Below are 13,567 nucleotides of genomic sequence, written 5' to 3'. Positions count from 1 at the left end.
ACTGACTCAAACTACACGCAGTATGGACAATATAGTACGATACCATTCGTCAATAAAATTTAGCGAGCAGTGACGCGAATCCATTCTAGGAATCCGGAAGGAAATCGTAAATTATACATTTAAAAACCTTACAAAGAGGAAAAAACAACAATAATTGATATGATTTGTTTATTTTGTATGCGGATATCCTAAAACTGAACGCCAATATTGAATATAATGATGTCGATGATGTTGCTTTTTAACGAAAATGTTATAGGAACAATGATAACTAATGTCTATATACAATGTCAGTCAAATGTTTAAAAAACAATAATCAATAATAAATTTAAATTTAAAATTATCAATTATACTTCTTACAAAAAAATATGAAGACTTATGATTTTTTTAAATAATAAAAGCATAAAAATGTATTAAGTATAAATAATTCACATTGACCATCAACACGTTATTTTTTTAGGCTTTAGGCGACTTGCAAACACGGTTTACAGACGTTGATGTGTAAATATATACCTACACAAAAATAAATTTAAGACAAAATATTATAATCTTTTAAAAACTTAATTCTAAGCTCTAAACAATAATTATTGGCATAAAAATAAATCAAATATTTTGGATAAATTACATATTTTTGACGTTTCAAAATTTTATTTTTTCTATTTTCGAGAAAAATTGTGAATTATTTAATTTCATTATCATATAAGTGACAATGTTATCGAGCATGTGATCCGTGGAGTCGAGCCTGGGTGCCCGTATAATAATACAAAAATATTCTCAAAGCTAAAAAAAATATTAAAAACCTCGATGCTAATGAAAATAAATTGTTGAAATGTCAAACTTTTCAGGAAAAACTCTACAAAATGGCTATACTTTTAATTTTTTTACCAAAACATTAAATTAAATTAAAATATTAAATACTTATGGTTCTTATCCCTACGAGTCTTTTTAAAAAAAAACCAATAATTATGATATCTCCATTATTTCAGGAATTATCGCAATGAAGAACTAAGTGATGAAGAACCGAAAACAAAAACAATAAAACATGTATCATTATAAAATCAATACATTCATTTTTCCACTCAGAATCTTTTAATTCAAAGCCTCACCTATATTTTTTTCAATACCTAACCTTACAATATCGTCTATTTTTAGAAGTATTTTACTATATATAATCACCATTGCCTATAGGATTACAGTATTGTAATGTTCAAGAATTAAGAGCAAATAAAATGGATTCGTTAACATAGAAAAATAAATTTTAAATGCAGTTTTGTTTGTTTGTTAAGTAACTGTATTTATGTTTGGCAAATTAATACCAATTTTGTCAATCAATTGTGGCAGCGATGATTCGATTATTTAACATTATATGTAGTAAAAGTTGGTATTTTCACATAAACATAATATAGTAACGAAAATGTTTAATAAATATTGTTTTTTATTTCAATAGCAAAAATAAATTAATTTAATTTAGTAATTATATAATACTATATTTACAGACGCTATTAACCGATCCCGCTAAACTGTTAAGACTGCGGTGACGTCGTTGATATATTAAATTAATTTTGAAAAACAATAAATATGTATAGGTAAATTAAAAATTACTCTTATACAACATAGACTCTCGTCTATATCATATTTATTTATACAGAAGTGAAGTATTTAAAATATCATAAAAAAAGATGAATTCTACAATATAATATATATGTGTATATATAATCGTTATTAAATACACATCAATAAGCGAAACAAATATTAATAATATAATGAAAACAAATTGGCCGATGACAAAAAATGAGTATTTGTACAAGAGCTTCTTTATTGGTGTTTGGGCATCGCGCGAATAAGGATGACAAAATAGTCGAGTTAAACCGTATTAGAAAAAAAACCACGCGTTTGTGTATTAACACCGTCCACATGGAATAGAATACTTCTCAGTTATACGAGACGTAGTTAGAAAAGACGATATAAATAATGATAGATTCGCGTATGGTAATTATGACCGTGTACCTAGTGATGACGTGACGCTTGACCGAAAAGGTCGTTAACGTAGCAGGTGAGCGGGTCAGCGGTGATTACATAGTCTTTCTGTGTATCACTCGTGAGCCTTCTTCAAAAAATTCTCGTTTTGACACCCACATCCGACGGAATGTGCCTAACGACGCCAGAATTGAACCTCCGATCCACGTCGTATACAAACGTTCTTGTGGCGCCAAAATCTTAAAAAAAAAACCATTTACCCTTTTATTTAAATACAATTTTGTTGTCAATTTATAAATTCTGCATATTTCCAAAAACCCCAACATCTGCAGAGGTTGTTCCGAAATATTTAGTACATTTCGGATAACAATACGGGAGTGAATTTTTGACACGACAATAACCGGAGAACGATAAATAAACAAATAACCGTTATGTATTATACAGAACGTTTTCGAAAAATAAACCTTTCTATGCAATTATATTAAAATATTTGTATACACGATAATAATATAATTGAAAGAATAGTTAAAAAAAAAATTGATGAACAACGACTGTTATGGGGTTTGACAACATCAACATAACTTGTATATTGGTCAAAAAGTCCATGGATAAAAAGTGTTTTAAAAAAAGTTGAACAAAAAGTCCGGATTCAGTTTTTATAGTCGGACAAAAAGTCCGAAAATACAAAATATTTTATACCTATAACTAATATTTATTTTAAAAATTTAAAAATGTTTGTACACATGTTTTAGTTTAGTTGACGTGTGTATAAATAAAATAAAATTCATTGTTTGTTGAAATGTATTTTAAGTGTGTGTTTAATGTGTTGAATTCTGTATTATTTCTTAGTATTATAATATGTATAAACAATAAACAATAATACTTAGCCGATACCATACCTATTAAAATGAATAATAAATTATATATATATATATATATATACTTGATTATAAATGAAAATAAGAAAATAGATAAAAAAAAAATATAATAATATAATATGTGTATAATGTGTACATTTTAAAAATTTTAAAATAAATATTAATTAAATTAATATATAAAATATTTTGTATTTTCGCCTTTCGGACTTTTTGTCCGACTATAAAAACTGAATTCGGACTTTTTGTTCAACTTTTTTTGTCACCGGACTTTTCGTCCGGGATTTAACTTGTACATATTAGATAATAATTATCTAGATAATATTACTCGGGCAAAATGACAATATTACGAGTCAAATATTTTAACGCATATATGATGTATAATATAATATTCTAAAACTGTTGATTGCAATTTTTTAGTTATTTTAGTAAAACAAACAATTTATTTTATTATGTATGTATTAAATCATTTTTATAAATTATAAGACATAAATCAAATTTCTAAAATGTATTATTAATTTTAGTTTCTTTAAATATTTACGTGCAATATTGTACAATAAAGTATTTTATATTTTAGCAATCATTCACGTCTAATATCTCCTATTCGCTACTATACATTATACAATCAAAAAAAGCAAAAGTTATGCGTATTAAATAACAAATATAATAATATATATACATATATATTATTATCATTATACTTGTATTTCCTCTCCATACTCCTGCACTATTGACCACAAATTAAATAATACCTCAACAAAACCCAGAACTAATAACCATAATATTGAAATTAATTGTGATAACTATGATACTGTTCATAAGTATTGTCAATCTGTCACTGTTGTTTATATAAATAAATAACTGTAATGAACTTAACAAAAAAGTAAAATAAAATAATATATAATATTGATTTAAGATTTTTAAGCAATTTTGAATAATATTTACCTTCAATTTCATATTTTTAGGTGCTAGTTTCTTAATTTCTGATAATAACCTATCACCAAATCCCTAAGAAAAAAAATGCAATTGATAAAAAAACATTTGATTTACATTTTTTTTTTTTATATACTCACGGATAATAGAGTTGAACCTCCAGCTAGTACAATACTTTGATATAATTTTTTCCGTACATCTAAATCTGATTTTTGTATTGAATATACTAATGCTTCATGTAAGCCTTCACATTCTTCACCAATTAAATCTGGATGGAATAACACTTCTGGAGCACGGAAACGAGCTGGGCCAATCTTATAAAATCAAACAATAAAGAAAATTCAGTTGAATAAAATGTAATAGCGTTTTGTATATTATGATTATTACATTAATAATTAATAAATGTTAAAATTTTTTCATTTTTGAAAAGTATTTTTGTCAAATTGTATTAAATTGTGTACATTTATTGCTAAGTTATAAAATCTAACATTAACTATTTTTAATTTTATACCATAAGCATTTATAAAAATTTAGTTTAATTTAAAATATAAATTGTATTTTACATTTTATGTGTTTTAATTTATTATTACATAGTAATCATACCAATTATTGTATACTTATACTATATAATGAACATATATGAATATATATAATTTTTTATCTATTATTATATCTCCTGAAATAATGGAGATATTAAAATGTTGGTATGAGCCAGGACTAAAAGACCACGATGCTAATGAAAATTAAATATTAAATCATCAAAATTTTCAGGAAAATAAACTAAAAAAATTTCTATATTCAAATTGTTTGAAAATGATTAAATAAAAAAATATTTTTTTTAACTTTTTTACCAAAACATTAAATCTTTACTCTTTGTCTCTGTGAGTCTATAAAAAAAAAACATAGTTATGATATCCCTATTATTTCAGGAGATATTGCAATGGGTAAATCCTCATGGGATACCCTGTATAAATTATTGAAAACAAACATAAGTAAATCAATTTAAAAAGAAAAGCAAGTACATAAAAATATGAAAAAAAAATGTAATTATAATTAAGTATAGACTTACATCAACTTTGTTACCATCAGGTAGCATATATTGATACACATTACTATCAGAGGATTCTTCTTTAACTGGACTTAGAGCTACATAACAAGCTTTTTCTTTAATTGCTCTAACTACTTCAAATTCTGCAGATGTTGAAAAATTTAAACCTTCTTTTCTTAGTAATAACCTAAATATAAAATTTAAATGTATTAAGTTTTTTTTTTTTTTAATTGTATAAATATAATTACTTGAGATAACGTGATATATCTCGGCCAGCTAAATCTAATCGTATAATACCATGCTTCATAGCAAAACCTTCATAAATTGGAACAGTATGAGTAATTCCGTCGCCAGAATCTAAAACAACTCCAGTAGTACGACCAGTAGCATATCTATAAATAAAAAAAATAAATTTTAATATTTAGTAATATTGTTAACATTTGTTGTTATATACAAACTAAGAACTGCTTGAATTGACACATAAAATGCAGGAACATTGAAAGTTTCAAAAAATATTTCTGCAGCTTTTTCTCGATTTCGTCGTGGATTTAAAGGAGCTTCAGTTAAAAGTACAGGATGTTCTTCAGAAAATGTTTGAAGTTGATCACTGCCATATATATATTGCCATATTCTCTCCATATCATTCCAATCAGTTACAATACCATGTTCTATAGGATATTTTATGTATAGCAAACCACGATGTTCTTCTGCTTTTGGTCCAATAAATGTATCTCCTTCTAAAGCACCAGCCATAACTCTAACATGCTTTGGTCGTCCAATACTATGGTACAATAATTTATTTATAAATATATACATATATTACTCTTATATGTGTAAGATTATAATAATTCTATGCTGTATTAATACATACTAATTTGGAAAACAACATTTTGGTGTTTGTTCCCCAGCAAATCCAGCTTTAATGGCACCTGATCCCTACAAAAATACAATTTATAAGTACAAATAATTTAAAAATAAGTGAAGCAACTACTTAAAATAAGCTCATAATTTTAGTAAGCCTCAATCAATAGAGTAATTTTTAGTTTTATTTAACATTTATATAAAAAATGAATGATAACAATTATGTATAAGTTTGCTAGGTATAACGTACAATGTTTTTTTTATATTTATGTACAATGATAAATATTTAAAAAAATATTTTAACTTTATATTATTATTTTTTTTATAAAAGATTTTATAGAATAAAATATGAAAAATAATATTTTGAATGTTACATTTATAAACTTATAGTTTAATTAAACTTAGTTCCTTAAAATTAACATTTTAAGTGACATATGTTGATTAAAAATGTCTAACCAAAATTATAAAATATAAATAAATATGTTTGTTATTTAATAATACATTTTATAAAAACAACTGACTATGTTCAAATAAACTTTTTAAAATCTATAAAAATATAAGTGTGATTAAATTGTCTTTAATCTAAATATCATTTAGTTTTAAAGCATAATTTAATGTGCCGAATAATAAATGTAAACCTGATCTTTATTTAGTTAATGGTTTATTCTAAAATTCACAAGTTTCCAAAACTCATTTAATCTTGGTGAGTTAACATCAGAAAATAATTTAACTATATTTGAGAAGTAATTTGACATAAATTTAGTTATTTATTTATTTAACGAACGTTAGTCCAATTCACATAGAACATAGGGTATACATTTGAAAAAAAAAAATGAATAATATTAGAGATACATAAAAATAAGATTATAACATATTTATGTATTTATACAATAAAAAGAAATAAAGATAAAATATAAAAGTTAATAATAATAATAAGTATTGAGATATTAAGTAATAGAGAAAAATAATCAAAATTATTTACTGAATTTCCACTAGACAACATAATATTTGTTGGGGTACAAGACATATAATTTTGTATAAATATCATATTATCATACATTTTATGTTAAAAATATTTTAAATTTAGTCTTGTGTTCAAGTACAGTTTTATGTTATATAGGTATATACTTTTATGTCCATAAGCTTAAACCTAATTGGTGATAATTATAATAATATTAGATAATTACAAAAATATTTTACATAAATAAGGAAATACCAATTTAATATTCAATAATTTCCAGTGAAGTAACTATTTTAAATAAATTTGGGTTAACAAAAGTGTTTTTATAGAATATAAAACACTAATAGTAATACACGCAAATGATCAAAAATGAAATTTTCCAAAGAACAACAATTCAAGCGCAAAAGAAACACAATAATAATACACGTTTCCTGTTACCTATACGAAAAATACGTAGGTAGAAAGATAATTAATAAAATGTTCATGCTTTCATAGTTGTATAAAATATTATGCAAAAATCATATAATGATGACGAGTACTTACATTGTCTATAACGACAGGCTGATTAACAATAACATCATAAGTTTCCATGATCAGCCGTTTTTGGTATCAAATAACAATTATAACTTTAAACTCTTATTGAAATAAAACTGTAAAAAATTACAAATAACTATAATAAGTAAAACTTTCTTTAAAAACGTTCAATATTATATTATTATTCTAAAGTTGATAACATTATAATAAGCGTTAACATAACCTAAATACCATTACCAACATAATTATTTAATAGTTTATTTTTATCATAAAAATGATAATAAAATTTTTTTTTTTTATATTAAAAAATCTTATGTAATGAGTAAAATGTCACTTACAATTTTATAATATAAGATTATTCAGTAAAAATGTAAAATACACACAATGAATTAATATAAGTAGCTTAACACAACTTGTTTTATAAAAGTTTAATAGGTTTTTTTATTCTGATCTTTAATTTATTATTGATGGTAATCGTGGTTGTGAAGTTGGGTGATACCTTAGATCATATTTAGATCATATATGATCTAAGGGTGATCCCATCATAGACTTATAATATATAGACCGCGCATTAGTGAAATATATTTAAGCCAACATATGTGCAAAAGAGACAGACTCTGACATTACTTTTTTTAGGAGATTATAAGCAATTTTATAATATTCCTTGGTAGTAATGAATTGATTTGATTACTGATAACAGTGATAACGTTACTACCAAGACACATTGTTATTTGTTGACATTATTGTCTGACAGTCCATGCTGATATGTTGACAATTCCTTTTTAAAATATTATTGCGATTTGTGACAAGTAACAACTAAATATTCCAGTTGTAAATTTAAAGTTTTTAACCAAAATAATATTATATTGGGTATAAATCTAGTTTAGCACCCCCTCGAAATTTCGATATTTTTCTTTTGAAACCTATGTATTTTAATGTTTTAAAAATGATGGCGCAAAAAGTTTTTTTCGGAAATCTTTAGTTTTAAAGTTATAGCCACGTTAAGTTCACGATTTTCGATGTTTTGCGCACGCATAGTGGTGATATAATATGATACAGGTTAAATAATAATATAATACGTAATAATAACTGTCGTAGCACTCGTACTTACACATATCTGTCAAACCAGTGATTTAATAAAAAATATATTCTACTGGGAATTTATTTGAAGTTTCAATTTTTGTAAACAATAAAAATATAAAATAGTATAAAATAATTTGTAATCATAATATTTTTTTTATTTTTAGTAATTAAACATTTGTATATAACAATTTTAATTTTAGCATAATTCACTATCGGAATCTGATTCATCTGACACCCGATCATCTAAAATGTAGTCATGCTCAATTGCGTCTAACGGATTATACAGCTTTCCTGTATAAATAAAAAAATCTTTTAACGGATATAATTTTAGAATTTTGCAACGTTTCAAAAACATGAATTTCGCTAAATATCCCCCGTAAAATCGTTTCTTTCAACAATACTGGGATAATGAAGCCTTTGCGTGACGCTACATTCCTTCCACGTTGTTAGTGTGAGCCCCAGTTTCCGGATTTTTAAATTCGATAGAATGATTCACTGTTAGGTGTTTAAATCCCTCTTCTTCTAAACAGTCATATCTTTAAACAATTTGAAATTTAAGCGAATTATTGAGTGGTAAAACACAATTTATTTCTACAATGAATGTTTTTGTAATTACTTTCCAACAGTCACTAATTATGGTAGTACCCGGTAGAATCCAATCTTTAATTGCTTTAAGTAAAGTTTCTTTGTCACGTCTTTCTACTGGAATCAAAAAAACATTTCCTGTATCCCTCTCTACACCGCCGAATATCCTTGTCCTTCAACACGATGTCCACGGTGGTATTTTCGGCGGCCAAATTTCGATTCGTCGATTTCGACAATCTTATTGGGTCCTCCTGGCTCCTAATATGTTATTATTATTTTTAATTTTATAACTGTTGTAAAAAAATACATCTATACATTTTTAAGTTTAAAAACTTACCAATTTTTTTGTGTTGTGTAATCATAGCATCATAAGTGATTTCACGGTGGAATGATGCCCAGTCAACAGCGGATTGTTGTGATAGTTTTATTTGTTTTTTAATAAAAGATAAGGATACATTTTCAAGCCATAAATAAGAAAAAGAGACTATTTGGCATAGTGATAAATGTATCTTTTCTTATAGACCGCGTAAAGTCACATTTTTGTTTTTTTTTTTTTTTTTATGGCTGCTTGTAATTCGACAGCGCCAAGCAAATCCGTCAACACATCTCACATCTTCGCATAATTTTAAATTATGCCCACGGTCACGTGTAAGTTGGTTGTCAGGTGCTATTAAATTCCACTATTGTAGCTGCTTAAGTACATTAAGAGACGCTGGACCAGATGTTTTATTTTCAAAAATATCGTATATTTCAATAAAATTTATGATCGACATATTATTTTTAATATTTACAACTATATAACGTAAACCACTTAACGATACAGACTGCAAGTTAATCTGTAGTTTAATTTCACTTTTATAATTATTATTCAATTTATTAATCGAATAGGACGAAAAGGTAATGGCAAAAACAAAATCTTATCTTCATTATATTACAATATAATATTATAATCTAAATATTTTAATATTATTTATATTATAATTTATAAACATATTAAAAATATAAATATTAAATATATTTATTAATATAAAGGTCTCTTGGATTTATCATAGATTAATGACTGACTATACAGTATAAAACTATAAAACTATATTTTGCACTGGAACTAAAACCATACATTCTTGTATATAGGTAATAAAAATGTTGACCACTAGGTATTTTTTTTCATACATTAAAATACATAGTTTTTGTATTTTACGTCGTTATCGAGTAATTGGTTAAATTTTTGGCGTTGTTATCAAAATTATGGTCATCGTCTTTTAGCCCTGTCTTTTAGACCTACTTGAAGTGGCGTTGCATAGCAAGTGGAGGGATATTTTCGATTTGCGAAGTAGAGCAATGGCACTGAGGAGAGCCGCAAAACGTATAATCACTGCACATTATATACGACATAACTTACCCTGTGATCTACTTGAGGTTGTGTTGCATAGCAAGTCGAGGGATATTTTTTTTTGTTTTTTTTTTTTTTACACTGAAAACCATATAAGGATATAAACGAAACCATACAGTTCATATTTTATCTTATCTTATAATTTTTATTTGTCTGAATACTGTGTGTTTATAGGTTATAATATAAACTTAAATTAGCTAAATAAGCCATTTACTTTTATTTTTAAAACGTTCATTTACCTAGGTTTCAAAAAAAGGTGAAAAATTCGTGTGGCCACTAAACTAGATTAAACTAGTGTATAATTTCAAAACTAATAATTTCCGACAATTTATTTTTACACCATCGTTAAAAAATCGTTGAAGTAAAAAGGTTTCCCCAAAAAAATAATTTAAAAATTCGTTATATAAAAGCGGTAAAAACGTAAAATAGAGTGTCACGCATATGAGTGAAACACCGAAAATCGTGTTTGCGCATGCGCAGAACGCTGAAAATCGTGAACTTAACGTGGCTATAACTTTAAAACTAATGATTTCCGATAAAACTTTTTGCACCATCATTTTTATAACATTAAAATACATAGGTTTCCAAAAAAAAAACCAAAATTTCGAGGGAGTGCTAAACTAGATTTGTTCCATTCGACTTCATAGGTAAGTTATTTCATTCTTAAATATATGTTATTGAAAATGTTTAATTTTTTTTACATTTAAATTAATAGTTTTCCAAAAGACGGAGTGTTATGTGAAAAATGGGTAACAGCATTACAAAAAGACTACAAATTTGAGGTAAAGAAAAGTCATCGCATATGTAGTAAACATTTTGAAGAACAACAGTTTATTAAAAGTACTTTTGGCAATCTTATGCTAAAACCAGGAGCTATTCCAACAATATTTGTTAGTGCTCAACGTTCATTATTTAAAGGAAAGTTTACCTAATATAAGTAATAAATTGTTGTATGCATAAATTATATCATGTAATTTCTTAACTTTTAGAGAATGTTCCAAATATGATTGGTGATGAACATATGGCAGTTCAGTCTACTTTATGTTTATCTCAAATCTCTGAAGAAGTTAAGATCATGGACTATAGTTTTGATAACAGTATTTTAGTTGAATCCGGGGTTTATTATGAAAACAATGATAATGTACACCAAATTGTAACTATGCCTCAAAAATGTGCTTCTAAAAAGTATTTATTCATTGATTGTTAGTTATAATGAATAATTGATCAATGTTTATTGTTTTCTTTCCAGAAAACGCAAATTTTTTAGATATTGTGGTGACTTTACTGAACAAGATCTTGAAACACCTCGCAAAAGAAAAATGTTTTAGATTGCGTATCAAAAATCGTGTCAGGAAAAGAATAAACGCATTCGACAGTTATATCAAAAATCACGCAACTTACAATTAAAAATTGATACATTAAACAAATTAGTTGATAAGCTGGAAAAACAGAATAAAACCAATGCCATTTGTTCATATATGTTAAAAGTAAATAATAATGAATTTTGATTATACATTGTGTAAATTTTTATTAAGGGGCTTCGCTACGGTTATTATTTAAGGAACAACATTTAGGCAATTCATAATCTCGTCTTATCCGTTCGAGATCTATGTGTTAGTTGTAAATGATTATTATGCGATGCGGGTACCGGCTGGAGTACGCACATACACATGTCAATAACTCGATAACAAAATCGGACATGTTAAACTAACTTTAATTTTGTCAAAACTTTACGTCTTTTATTATAAGTCTATGGTATGAGGTTAGCCCGAAAAATGTTTGTCCACTACTCCGTTTGTCTAAACTTTAAATACGTTTAACTCATAAACTACTCGTCCTAAATTCGATTTTTATGTATTGAAATACTAAGAAAAATATTCTGCTTTGGAATATTAAATTTAAGCTATGTTGTCATTCAAAAAAGTAAAAATTAAAAAAAAAATAACAAGGATAAAAATATTTTAAAATATAATTTTTTTAATAAAAACGTTGTTTTTTAACAACTTGAAACTATGTAAAAATGTTTTAAAAAACATGAATACTTTTTGAAATAATGAGTGTTTTATAATAAAAGAATCACCCAGTATATGATAATGTGGAAATTAAAATAAACTAATGAGAATTCATTAAACACATAATATAACATATCTTTTTTTTTTTAATTTTTTATTTTTTATTTACAATCTGTTACATAAAATTGAACAATAAGTATAACATATCTAAAATTCAAAAGTAATTAATTAAGATTAAGAATATTATCATCCAGTAGCCACCATCATGTTTTCAGTAACAAGATATTTATATATTTGTAATTTGTATCCACGTCTCTACGATGTACCTACATCGTATTTGTATACTATCAATATAATTGAATAAAAATAACAAGAATATATTAGGGAAGTATTCAAACTTTAATTCTTCGTAATATTGTTTTATTTCAAATGGGTAAAAAGAATAAATACAAAAGTATAAAATATATTATGCATAATAAATGTTTTTTTCAATCGTAACATTTAATATTATTGTAAACTTAATTAGCAAAATTATATCTTTATAAAGAAATTTGTAGAATAAAGAATATAAAATAAAATTATACTTAGATTTTGGTTAATTTTAAATAAGCATTAATAATAAATAATAAGTATGTTAAAGAAAAAATCATAAATAAGGACAATGCATAATAATATGTAATAATAGGTATAGGTGCCTAGTAATTACCTACATAATCCGGCTTATCATAATTCATAACAATTAATAATACTGATATATGATATTATATCCTTGAATAATTGGAAAATAAACAAGGGACAGTCATCAAGATAAGAGTATTTTAATTTTTAAATACCACCTATTTAAAGAATAAATTAGTAATTTTTAGTATTATATCTATTATCTATTAACTCGGTGACATAATTGTTACATATTTTAAACTAGGTAAGTACTTTTAATCTCAATGAATTAAAAGAAATTATTAGTTTTTTTTATATATAATTAGCGAAATAAAAAATGAATCAACCATTATTTTCAAAAAATAAACTAGTTTAACTAATTTAATTACTTTAAAAAAATAATGTATTTTAAGTAGGTAAAAACCATGTCTACCTAGGTTTAGTAAAAAATTTAAAAAAAAAAGTATATTCTTCATAGTAAATATCTACTTATAATAACCCAACTAACCATAATTAAAACATGATTTAGAAATTTGAACTGAAGCAGTACCTACTAACTATTTATTATGCATTTAAACTAGGAAGGTAAGTAGGTAGTTACGTTGTTTTAAATTAACCTCAACCCTATAGTTTTGTTATTTGTACTAAAGACAT

The 13,567-nt window shown here is 25.2% G+C and overlaps 1 protein-coding gene and 1 pseudogene across 1 annotated transcript; both read right to left on the bottom strand.

Annotated features, from left to right (window-relative positions):
• Positions 1-1,414: 1,414 nt before the first annotated feature.
• Positions 1,415-7,378, bottom strand: LOC132920988 (beta-centractin). The gene is made up of 8 exons (XM_060983769.1): positions 7,196-7,378; positions 5,702-5,766; positions 5,285-5,611; positions 5,079-5,222; positions 4,852-5,017; positions 3,923-4,096; positions 3,795-3,857; positions 1,415-2,213 (listed from the first exon to the last, which is right to left on the bottom strand). The coding sequence occupies exons 1-8, from the start codon at positions 7,241-7,243 to the stop codon at positions 2,070-2,072; spliced, it is 1,131 nt and encodes a 376-aa protein (XP_060839752.1). The 5' UTR covers positions 7,244-7,378; the 3' UTR covers positions 1,415-2,069.
• A 1,087-nt stretch (positions 7,379-8,465) lies between these two features.
• On the bottom strand, positions 8,466-9,216 carry LOC132919006 (uncharacterized; annotated as a pseudogene).
• Between the last annotated feature and the right edge of the window lie 4,351 nt (positions 9,217-13,567).

The sequence above is a fragment of the Rhopalosiphum padi genome, chromosome 2, assembly GCF_020882245.1.
Source record: "Rhopalosiphum padi isolate XX-2018 chromosome 2, ASM2088224v1, whole genome shotgun sequence".
Taxonomy (NCBI): Eukaryota; Metazoa; Arthropoda; class Insecta; order Hemiptera; family Aphididae; genus Rhopalosiphum; species Rhopalosiphum padi.
The sequence above is the reverse complement of the archived record's forward strand: the minus strand, read 5'-3'. Positions and strand labels throughout refer to the sequence as shown.

What these genes read in the sequence shown, in the direction of transcription:
- LOC132920988 (XM_060983769.1), bottom strand. Translation starts at nt 7,243, where the DNA reads ATGGAAACTTATGATGTTATTGTTAATCAGCCTGTCGTTATAGACAAT. An exon ending in AAATGTTGTTTTCCAAATTA is followed by an intron (nt 5,612 to 5,701) that starts GTATGTATTAAT and finishes ATTGTACCATAG; the next exon opens with TATTGGACGACCAAAGCATG. An exon ending in CTGATGGTAACAAAGTTGAT is followed by an intron (nt 4,097 to 4,851) that starts GTAAGTCTATAC and finishes TGATTTTATAAG; the next exon opens with ATTGGCCCAGCTCGTTTCCG.